The following is an 11,707-nucleotide window of genomic DNA, read 5'->3' as shown; positions in this document are numbered from 1 at the left end:
TTTGTGTAGGGGAGTGCCAAGGGGCTGGGATGGGGTTTGTGAGCAGGGAAAAAACGTGCGACAGGGAAACACATCACTGGAGGAAAACCTCCAGGCAGCAGGGATAGGATCAGGGAATGAGGAGAAACTAAAGCCAGAAAGGTTCTGGGAGGGAGAGTTTACATCCTGTGTTACAGAGATGCCCTTCAGAGAAGCACAGAGATGGTATGAGACACAAAATGCTGTTGGGCGTGTGAATGAGCTGTGTGTGTCCTAGGATGAAAGTGGGTGCTGAGACCTTAGGAAAGGGTGAGACATTGAGTGGTGTGAGGTGGACATTGAGTGGTTTGAGGGTAACACGGGAGTGTGATTCCCCTCGATCTCAGAAACGTGCAAGCCCAGGGCAGCTGGGAACAAGAGCAAGGACAGAGCAGTTCCCCTCCCTCTGCACTGAGCCAGACAATGCTCTCACCTCGCAGGACTCCCTCTTATCTCTCTGAGTGCAGCAGAGGCGCTGATGGAGGCGGGGGTAGGGGGAAGGGGGTAATGAGAAATTACTTTCATTTGGCTTAGAGAAGGCTCCCTTAACTTGTCACTGTCCTTTCCTCCCTCAACAGTGCCCAATGCCTAGATGCAGCAGATGTCCAACAGCAGCTCCATCACCCAGTTCCTCCTCCTGGCATTCGCAGACTCACGGGAGCTGCAGCTCTTGCACTTCTGGCTCTTCCTGGGCATCTACCTGGCTGCCCTCCTGGGAAACGACCTCATCATCATCACCATCGCCTGGGACCACCACCTCCACACCCCCAGGTACTTCTTCCTCCTCAACCTCGCCCTCCTCGACATGGGCTCCATCTCCACCACTGTCCCCAAATCCATGGCCAATTCCCTCTGGGATACCAGAGAAATCTCATATGAAGGATGTGTTGCCCAATTCTTTCTGTTTGACTTCTTCATTTCAGCAGAGGTTTCTCTTCTCACAGTCATGTCCTATGACCGCTACGTTGCCATCTGCAACCCCCTGCACTACGGGACCCTCCTGGGCACCAGAGCTTGTGTCCACATGGCAGCAGCTGCCTGGGGTGCTGGGTTTCTCTCTTCTCTGCTGCACACGGCCAGTACATTTTCCCTGCCCCTCTGCCAGGGCAATGCTGTGGACCAGTTCTTCTGTGAAATCCCGCAGATCCTCAAGCTCTCCTGCTCACACTCCTACCTCAGGGAAGCTTGGCTTCTTGTGGTCAGTATCTTAATAGTCTTTGGCTGTTTTGTTTTCATTGTGGTGTCCTATGTGCAGATCTTCAGGGCTGTGCTGAGGATGCCCTCAGAGCAGGGACGGCACAAAACCTTCTCCACGTGCCTCCCTCACCTGGCTGTGGTCTCCCTGTTTATCAGCACGGGCACTTTCACTGACCTGAAGCCCTCTTCGATCTCCCCATCCTTCGACCTGGTGGTGTCATTTGTCTACTCCGTGGTTCCTCCAGCAGTGAACCCCCTCATCTACAGCTGGAGGAACCAGCAGCTCAAGGATGCAACGTGGAAGCTGATAACTGGATTTTACACTGAAGCAATGAACTGCTGAACTTCTGCTTCACTGCAGTTATCATGTGACTCACTAAAGGTGCACACTGCCTTATTTTATTGATGGTGGTGTTGGGTTTTTTTAAGTTTACATTCTCATCACCTTTTTAATTCACTCTCTTCTTTCCATTTGTAACCAAGTAACTGAGTAAACAGCAACCCATGCTCTCTGTATTTCATAGAATCATAGAATCACCAGGTTGGAAAGGACCCACTGCATCATCAAGTCCAACCATTCCCATCAGTCACTAAATCAGACCCCTCAGCATCTCGTCCACCCGTCCCTTAAACTCCTCCAGGAAATGTGACTCAACCCCCTCCCTGGGCAGCCTCTGCCACTGCCCAATGACCCTTTCTGGGAAACATTTTTGCCTGATGTCCATCCTGAACCTCCCCTGGAGGAGCCCGAGGCCATTCCCTCTTGTCCTGTCCCCTGTCACTTGGGAGAAGAGCCCAGCTCCCTCCTCTCTACAACCTCCTTTCAGGGAGTTATAGAGAGCAATGAGGTCTCCCCTCAGCCTCCTCTTCTCCAGGCTAAACACCCCCAGCTCTCTCAGCCGTTCCTCATCAGGCCTGTTCTCCAGCCCCCTCACCAGCTTTGTTGCTCTTCTCTGGACTCGCTCCAGAGCCTCAACATCCTTCTTGTGGTGAGGGGCCCAGAACTGACCCCAGGATTCGAGGAGCGGTCTCACCAGTGCTGAGTCCAGAAGGCGAAGAACCTCCCTGGCCCTGCTGGTCACGCCATGTCTGATCCAAGCCAAGATGCCATTGGCCTTCTGGGCCACCTGGGCCACTGCTGGCTCATAAAATCATAGAATAACCAGGTTGGAAGAGACCCACCGGATCATTGAGTCCAACCATTCCTATTAAACACTAAACCGTGTCCCTCAGCACCTCGTCCACCCGTCCCTTAAACCCCTCCAGGGAAGGGGACTCAACCCCCTCCCTGGGCAGCCTCTGCCAGTGCCCAATGACCCTTTCTGGGAAAAATGTTTTCCTAATGTCCAGCCTAAATCTCCGCTGGCGGAGCTTGAGGCCATTCCCTCTTGTCCTGTCCCCCGTCCCTTGGGAGAAGAGCCTCCCTCACCTGGCTGTCGTCTCCCTGTTTGTCAGCACTGCAGGGTTTGCCCACGTGAAACCTCGCTCCATCTCCTCCCCATCGCTGGATCTGGTGGTGGCAGTTCCATACACAGTGGTGCCTCCAGCAGTGAACCCCCTCATCTACAGCTTGAGGAACAAAGAGATCAGTGATGTAGTCTGGAAATTCATGACTCAATGTTCCTAAGAAGCAATAAAGTGCTCCTCAGCTTCTGCCTAGCAGTTCTCATGTAACTCCTCCCAGGCAAAGACAGTCTTTATTTAATTGTTGTTTGTTTCTTAATTCTAAAATCTTTACCCCCTTTCTTATTCACTTTCTGCTTTTTTTGCTGACTGGGTGTTTGTTTGAATAAGGAGCTGAGATCCTGTGTATTTAAGCAAAATAAAGGACCCTTCATTGGCTTCTGTTTTCCTGAATTCTTTCCCCCAAGGCCTCTCTGGAGCTGCAGGAACAGGTCCTGTGGTCATGGGTGGAGGGGACAAACAAGCAGGCAGCTAAATTGGAACAGAACTTCAGCATCCAGGCCAGGATGGCTCCGTACACAGCCTGGAGTGAGTGACAAAGCACTCGGGAAACAAATCCGATCTGAGCGAAGGAGAAGGGGGCAAGGCTGGCACAGTTAAACAAAAACGGGACCACCTGGGCTGGGAACATCTCCCACGTGGAAAATAAGCAGGAATCCTGGGATCTCCCAATCCTAGGATGCGTAAGATCTCCCAATCTCACACACAGAGCAAGGAGCAGGCATCTCCCGATGGAGAGACCACCTGCCTCCTCCAGATCCTGCTGGAGAGTGAGTCCAGAGGGTGCTTGTCCTGGACAGCAGAGAGGTCTCCTAGGACACCGGGCAGCATCACAGAGGATGACATCCCTGAAAGAGGCTTTAAAAGATAGAAATGAGTTTTAGAACCTATAAATAAGGGCTTGGCCTCTAAAACAAAGGTGTTGGAACTCCAATATTAACCTTTGGGATTTAAAATAGAGGCTCCTAACCTTGGGTTTTAGACACAGAAAACGAGAGTTTAGACCTTCAAAATGTAACTGTGGGTCCCAAAATGTCTATGGGTCCTAGAAAACAGGTTAGAACCCTGGAATTGAAGATTTCAGCCCAAAACATGAGACTTCTGCACTAAAAGGATGGGCGTGGTGCTACAAACGCGTCTTTTCATCCCTCAGGGGCGGAGAATCTCTTGGTTCCAAGAAATGAAGCTCTGGTCCTGAATGCAGGGCTTTAGGCACTCCAGTAGAGGCTTCGAGCCATCAAGGAGGGGGTTGGATACTTTCCATGACAGTCTGGAGCTTCAAAAGGAGGGTTTGGGTCCTACCAGTGGTGCTTTCGAAGTGAAACTGAGGCTTTGAGCCCGGACCTCGGGTTTCATGCCCTGAAATGATGCTGTGGTACCAAAGACAACAGCTTTGCAGCTTGAAATATACCTGAGAGGCTAAAAATGAGGATCTGGGCCTTTACAATTGCAAACAACTCCAAAAATGAAGCTTTGTTCCCGGAAAAGGAAGCTTTGGAATCTAGAAAGGAGCTAAAAATAAAGCTTTGGCCCATAACACTGAGGTTTCAGACATCCAGAATCAACTTTGGTCCTTAAAAATTATGCTCTGGGACAATGAAATGTGTCTTTAGACTTAAAAAACGAGGGTTGAGACTCAAAATGTAACTATGGGCCTCCTAAGAAAAGCTATAAGTGTTAAAAGACAAGTTGGAACCCTAAAATCAAGGATTTCCACCCTAAATATGAGACTTGGGGCACTAAAGAGATGGGTGCAGTGCTACAAGTTAAGTCTTTTGTCCCTGCGAAGGAGACAAACCTCTTGGTTCCTCTGTTGCCTCAAGAAATGAAGCTCTGGTCAAAACTGCAGGACTTTGGGTGCTCCAATGGAGGCTTCAGGCTGTAAAGGGGGAGGTTGGATCCTTTATGTGAGAGTTTGGAGCTTCAAAAAGAGCCTTTGGGCCCTACAAATGTTGCTTTGAAACTGAAATTGCATCTTTGAGCCCCGACATCAGGTTCTTTGCCCTAAAAAGATGCCATGGTAGTGAACAGGATGGCTTTCACCCTAAAAATGGGACTTGAGAGGCTCAAAAAGAGGATTTGAGCCCTCACAGTGAGGCTTTGTTGCCTGAAAAGGAGGATTTGGGAGCTAAAACTGAGCTTTTGAACCCTGTTAGAGGCTTTTGTCTCCAACATGGAAGCTGTGGACATAGAAAACCAGACTTTGTGCCTTAAAAATTGTGCTGAATAGTGCTGAAGGCTGAAGAGCTTTCCTGAGGCATCAAATCTGCTGAGTTTGAACCCCCAGGGGTGCAGAATCCCCCGCTGCCCTGGAGTCTCGGCCAAGGCTTTTCCCCTCCTGTCCATCCCAGAAGGATCCTGCTCCTCTGGACGAGAAGCTGGATGTTCCCAGGTGTCACAGGAGCTTTGGCCAGGTGATAGCTGCGTTCATGGAGCCGTCAAGTGCCAAAGTCCTTTCTTTCAATCGTGGCCTCGGTGCCCTGTTGACGTCTAAACTGAGCTCTCTTGTTCCCTAGGTTTGTCTATGAGCATAAAATAGAGACCCACTTAGCAGGCTGCCCCAAGCAGGAGGTGGGAAGTGATGTAAATTGCATTGGGTTTGGTCTCTCTTTATATTCCTTTTATCTTTTTTTCTTTCGTCTATTAATCTATTTTTACCTTGGCCCTCAAATGGAAAAAACATCTCCATGGAGAAGCACGGACAGAGAGCTGGCCAGCTGAAGTTTGCCCTGAGGAGGTGGACGTGGGCACCAGAACACTTGCTCTTCCTCACTAACAAGAGACCTCCACCAATCCCATGCCCTTTCAAAAGGGATTTCACAAAGAAATATTGATCTTCTCCTGGAACTTCCTCAGCCTGCAGAAGAGAAGGCATCGGGGGGACGTTATAGAGGCCTTCCCGTACCTGAAGGGGTCACCAAGAAAGCTGGCAAGGGACTTTTTCCAAGGGCATGGAATAATAGGATGACGGGATGGTGTTATGGCCAGGGAAGATTTAGATTAGACATTAGGGAGGAATTGTTCACAAAGAAGGTGGTGAGGACGTGGCTCAGGTATCCCAGGGAAGCTGTGTGTGCCCCCTGCCTGGAGGGGTTCAAGGTCGGGCTGGATGGGGCTTTGAGCAGCCTGGTCCAGTGGGAGGTGTCCCTGCCCAGGGAAGGGGGGTTGAAACTGGATGGGCTTTAAGGTCCTTACCAACCCAAACCATTGTATGATTTTGAAACTTCTAGAAAGTTTCAGATAAAACGTTTTTCTTAGGTGCACTTTGAAATCTTCCTCTGTAACCACACTGGGAAATGACTACAAGGAGCCATGCGAGGCTTGAAGACTTGAAGAAAACAACAGGAAGAGAAAGAGCTCATTAAGGCTTTCTGTAGGTTAATGAGATCCAGGATGGAATTGCTGATGAGTCCTTGAACCTCAGCTGCTGAGAGGAGTTGGAACAAAGCTCTCAAGAAGTCAAAAGCAAAGCTCAAAATTTCTTGAAGTCTTAGTTGGTCTCAGTGAGCATCGTTAGTGACAAAGGCTCCCCAGGGACTCATTAGAGCCGAGAATTGGAGGCCATGATTGCAGGAGGACAAAGGCGCCGTGCAGGCAGCTGTGATGCTGAGAAAAGCCTGGGTTCACTTGGTGAAGCAGAAAGTCCAAGCCCTGACCCCCAGGCCCTGGGCAGGGAGATGTGGCTTTGACTGCAATGATGTTGGTGCCATGAGCCTTCTCACATTGCTGAATTGAAGTGGAAGCAGTTATTCCATGTGATTCCAAATACAGGCCTGTAGGGTTCCTTGAGATGCCAAGGCTCTCACACAGCTCCACGTGCACCAGAAGAGTTGGGGGATAGAAGGGTAGGGTTATTAATGTGCTGGATCGTAGAAGAGTGGCAGAAAATGCGTTTGAGAGAAAGATCATGTCAGAGAGGAGTCGAGTCATAGAGGTGCAATACAGAAGGACAGATGGTTCATAGAACGTTCAAATCATTGTGGATCATAGAATACTCAGGTCATGGAAGAGTCAAGTCATACGAGTGTGAGAGTTTAGTTGGGTATTGGCAGTGTTTAGTCATGGAAAGGTCATAGAAGAGTTCGCTCATAGAAGTTTCATGGAAACATTGAGGCACAGAAAGTGTGCGTTGTAGAAGCATCAGGATATAGAAAGACTGCAGAAGTATCACATTATAGAAGAGTTATCCAAGAGCCATAGAATTGTCAGTTCATAAAGGAAGCGTCTCATATGAGTCAGGTCATAGAGAGTCATAGAGGGGTCAGGTCATAGAAGGGTTTGTTAATAGTTGGGTCCTAGAAGAGTCGGGTCACAGAAGCATCTGGTCATATATTGGTCATAGAAGTGTTGGAGCATAAATGATTCATGTCATAGAAGAGTCACAGAAGACCTGGATCGGAGAAAGACACAGCATTGAAGAGTCAGAGAGTAGCTGGGTCATAGAACGGTTTGTTCATAGAAGGCTTAAGTCATAGAAGGACCTGGTCATGTAAGAGATGGTCGTGGAAGAGTTTAGTCATAGACAAGTCGGCTCGTAGAGGAGATATAGAAGAGCCCAGTCACAGATGGTCCATAGAAGAGTCAGCTCATAGAATATTTGAGTCATAGAAGATTTGGGTTATAGAATATTTGGGTCATGGAAGAGTCGACTCATAGAAACTTGAGTCGGGTCATAGAGGGGTCATAGAAGTGCCGGTTCACAAAAGGCTTAGGCCATAGAAGGGCCGGGTCATAGATTAGTCGGGTCATAGAGGAGTCGGGTTATAGAAGAGTCAGGTCATAGAAGAATCACAGAGAAGTCAGGTCATAGAAAGTTACGGAAGAGTCAGAGGAGAGTTGGGTCACAGAAGGCTTGGGTCATAGAAGACTTTTTTTAGAAGTGTTGGGTCATAAAAGACTCATATCTTAGAGGATTGGCGTCATAGAGGGTTGGGTCATATAAGAATTCAACTGTAGAAGGTTTAGAGAAGTGTTGGGTCATAGAAGGATCAAAGAAGATTTGGGCTATAGAAAGATCAGGTCATAAAAGGGACAGAGAAGTGCTGTTTATAGAAGAGTCTGGTCATAAAAGTTTCATAGAAAGTTTGGGTCATTTAAGGGTCATAGAGCAGTCTGGACATAAAAAAATTCAGGTCATAAAGAAGTCTTAGAAGGGTCATATAAGTCTTGGGTCATAGAAGATTCACTAGAGTCAAAGAGGGCTCAGGTGACAGAAAACCTGCGTCCTAGAAGAGGTGGCTTATGTAAGTGTCTGGTCATGGGAGAATCAGACCGTGGAAGGGTTGGGTCATAGAAGGATGGTGAGACATAATCTACCAAGGGAAATAAAATCCCCTTCTCTTTCAGACACCCAGAAATGGGATCCTACTAGACAAATTCTGGGGCAAAGCCTTTTGCTCCCCTACTCATCCACTGGCCATTTCTGATGTGGCAGTGGTACCAGCGGTCAGGGAGTTCCAACACTCTCCATGACCTCTGGAAGATGATGGAGACACTGTGACATCTTCCTGTTCCCTCAGCTCCCTGCGATGCTGCCCCTCCTGTCTCATAGACTGTGAAGAATTCCTTTTGCCCAAGAGATCCCTGACTTGACCTCTACCCACTACTGGTCAAACTCCTCCAGAGTCCTACCATGAGTCACAAAGCCCTGTGAGACCTTGATGGGGAAGGCAGGGACAGAGGACACAGTGAACCTCAGATCTGTCTACACCTGACCCTTCTAAATCCAGCAGTGCCTACGCAGGGTATTTTTCTTCTTTAACTGTTCCTGAAGCAGCAAAATCTCATCATGGGTCCTTGAATGGACTTTCAAGCTGAGACTCAGTTTATCTGGAGCCTTGCAGTGCTTGGAAGATGCTGTCCTTGACTACCATCTCTCCTGAGCTCTGTGACCATGTCCCAGCTCTGTCTCCCATGGGAATGGCTCCAGCTCCTCCTGCCTGTGCCCCTGGCTGAGGGCATTGCTGTCCATTAGGGCTGAAGCCCTGAAGCTGTGGCACCAGGCAAACTCATCCCTGCCATGAGGAAACCACGACCAAGGGTTTCAAGACCCTGTGTGCGCATAAGCTTTGCAGAAGATGTGTCTGGGGGAAAGGGAGCTGAGTGTCTTCCCAGCCCCAAGTCTAAAGACCTCGGATGAAATGCCTGAATTCACTCCGTGGGACAGATCCTCCTACTTTGGAGAAATGATTTCGTTCCCTGTCACCTTTCTGAGGTCCTGTCTAATGGTGCGACAAGAAATTGATTCTCATTCCCTGTTATTTTTCTAACAGGAGCAATGACACTGCAGGACAGAAGTGTGCCTGCCCAGATGATGAAGGAAGCATCAGGGATGGCTTCAGCCTGTTTCTCAGAATGTTCCCCTGGAGCCCCAGGGACACCTCGAGGGAGCCCAGAGGGAGCAGAGAAAGCGCTGCCTTGGGCTGCTCCTCTGCTGCTGAGCTGGGCTGGGCTCCTGGCAGGGAGGGAGCTCATCATGAGACAGGAGATCATAAAAGAGCCAGGTCTGGCCGGGAGCAGCTCCTCTGCAAAGCCCAGCAGGGCTGAGGGCACTGCCTGCAGGCAGCGAGGGGACAGGAGGGAGCAGAGAGAGGGGAAAGGCAGGTGGGGTGGCAGGAGAGAGGAGGCTTCATTTGGAGAAAACTCTTCACAGCCCTTCTCCAGGTGAGTCTCTGAGTGCAGGACAATGCAGGTGCGGTTGCTGGAGGGATCTCCTAAAGCCGGCACAGCCACAGCCTGTGGGATCTGTCAGGAGGGCTCTTGCATTAAAGATAAGGAACTTCCCAGACTCTGTGTTTTCAGTTTCCTGCACCTGGGGAATTTGGTGGGAGAAATGGAACCAGAGCCTTTCATGCTTAAACAAATCACTGAGACTCCTGAGCAGTATCCTTGAGCGGTCAGCAGGTCCGATAGGAGCCTCCAAATATGTCTCCAGCTGGTCCTCTGCCCATGGACAGCAGCAGCATCACCTCTGCTGGACCCATCAGGCTCAGTCTGTTCCATCCCTTTCTGCTTATCAACAAGACCCTACGTCCAGCTTAACCCGGGCAGATGTTTGTGTAGGGCCAGGGGGATGCAGAGAGGGTCAGATGGGATCTGTGAGCACTGACAGGGAGAAGGCATGGGACAGGGAATCAGCTCCATTGAGGAAAACCTCCAGAGAGAAGGGATAGGATCAGAGATGGAGAGGAAACTTAAACCAGAGATGTTGCTGTTGTTCTCTTGTTCTCTCTGCCAGTGTCTCTGGGGATGGGAGTTGCAGAGTCAGGCACTGATCTTCTGTGCGGCTTTGGGCAGTGCATTCCTGAGGAATTAATTATCTCGTCTGCACTAAGATATCCTCGTTAGGATATTTGGCTTTTCTTGAGTTTTCCTCGCAAGCACTATGCTGCCCTCACAGATGCAAACCTGTCCCGTCACACCTTTAGGCATCCGAAACCTCTAAGCCTGCTACCTTCTCAGCTCCTCATCCCCAGCAGCGCAGATGCTGACAGGCCCTTCTGCACCAGGAGCAGTTCCCCTGGACAACGCTGAGCCCCAGCAGTGTCCCCTGTCCCCACCGTCCCCATGTCCCCTGCTGCAGAGCAGGGCTGACTCCTTGCAGCCAGCGGGCAGAGGCTCTGCTCCTCCCGGCACATTCAGCCGGCACCGAGCAGGGCTCCAGGCTCAGAGCTGAAGGAAGGGCTGAAAAAAGGTGACAAGGTGTGAGCAGGAGGGAGGGGAAGGAGAAATGGCTTTGATTTGGCTCAGAGGTTATCCTAACTTGTCACTGTCCTTCTCTCATATGACAGTGCCCCATGTCTGGAGGCAGCAGATGTCCAACAGCAGCTCCATCACCCAGTTCCTCCTCCTGCCATTCGCAGACTCACGGGAGCTGCAGCTCTTGCACTTCTGGCTCTTCCTGGGCATCTGCCTGGCTGCCCTCCTGGGAAACGACCTCATCATCATCACCATCGCCTGGGACCACCACCTCCACACCCCCATGTACTTCTTCCTCCTCAACCTCGCCCTCCTCGACATGGGATCCATCTCCACCACTGTCCCCAAATCCATGGCCAATTCCCTCTGGGACACCAAGACCATCTCCTACTCAGGATGCGTTGCCCAAATGTTTCTATTTATTTTCTTCCTTGGTACAGAATATTTTCTTCTCACAGTCATGTCCTACGACCGCTACGTTGCCATCTGCAACCCCCTGCACTACGGGACCCTCCTGGGCACCAGAGCTTGTGTCCACATGGCAGCAGCTGCCTGGGGCGCTGGGTTTCTCTCTGCTCTGCTGCACACGGCCAGTACATTTTCCCTGCCCCTCTGCCAGGGCAATGCTGTGGACCAGTTCTTCTGTGAAATCCCGCAGATCCTCAAGCTCTCCTGCTCACATGCCAACCTCAGGGAGGTTGGGCTTCTTGTGGTTAGTTTCTTAGTAGCTTTTGGCTGTTTTGTTTTCATTGTGGTGTCCTATGTGCAGATCTTCAGGGCCGTGCTGAGGATCCCCTCGGAGCAGGGACGGCACAAAGCCTTCTCCACATGCCTCCCTCACCTGGCTGTGGTCTCCCTGTTTCTCAGCACTGACACGTTTACCTACCTTAAGCCTCCCTCCTTCTCCTCCCCATCCATGAATTTAGTTGTGTCATTTCTCTATGCAGTGGTAACTCCAGCACTGAATCCCCTCATCTACGGCTTGAGGAACAAGGACCTCAAGGATGCGCTGCGGGAACTTATAACTGGACAGAGCTCTGATGCAATAAATTCCTGACCTTCTGCATAGCAGTTCTGGTGTTACTCATGGCTGGTGTTACTGCCTTCTATATTTTTATATTTCTACTGTTTTTTTAGCTTGTGATCGTGTTTTCAACTCTTTTTGAGTTCGTTGTGGGTTAGGTAATGACAACCCACACTATTGTAATCAAAATAAAGCCACTGCAGCACCTTGTCTCTTCCTCTGACCCTCCCTCCAAGGCTTTCTGGAGCTTCAGGAACAATTCCTTTGCTCATGGCTGGAAAAGAAGAAAGTCCCAGCAGGGCAGCA

The 11,707-nt window shown here is 50.1% G+C and overlaps 2 protein-coding genes across 2 annotated transcripts; both read left to right on the top strand.

The window, feature by feature from the left end:
- The first annotated feature begins 964 nt into the window (after positions 1-964).
- Positions 965-1,558, top strand: LOC138732606 (olfactory receptor 14J1-like). The gene has a single exon (XM_069879246.1). It carries the CDS (start codon positions 965-967, stop codon positions 1,556-1,558), a length of 594 nt encoding a protein of 197 aa, XP_069735347.1.
- Positions 1,559-10,462: 8,904 nt separating this feature from the next.
- Positions 10,463-11,434, top strand: LOC138732605 (olfactory receptor 14A16-like). The gene has a single exon (XM_069879245.1). It carries the CDS (start codon positions 10,463-10,465, stop codon positions 11,432-11,434), a length of 972 nt encoding a protein of 323 aa, XP_069735346.1.
- Positions 11,435-11,707: the final 273 nt, after the last annotated feature.

Source organism: Phaenicophaeus curvirostris, chromosome 34 (assembly GCF_032191515.1).
Source record: "Phaenicophaeus curvirostris isolate KB17595 chromosome 34, BPBGC_Pcur_1.0, whole genome shotgun sequence".
In the NCBI taxonomy this organism is placed as follows: Eukaryota; Metazoa; Chordata; class Aves; order Cuculiformes; family Cuculidae; genus Phaenicophaeus; species Phaenicophaeus curvirostris.
This window is presented reverse-complemented; position numbering and strand designations above follow the sequence as displayed.

Coding starts and splice junctions, on each gene's coding strand:
- LOC138732606 (XM_069879246.1), top strand. CDS start 965: ATGTCCTATGACCGCTACGTTGCCATCTGCAACCCCCTGCACTACGGG.
- LOC138732605 (XM_069879245.1), top strand. CDS start 10,463: ATGACAGTGCCCCATGTCTGGAGGCAGCAGATGTCCAACAGCAGCTCC.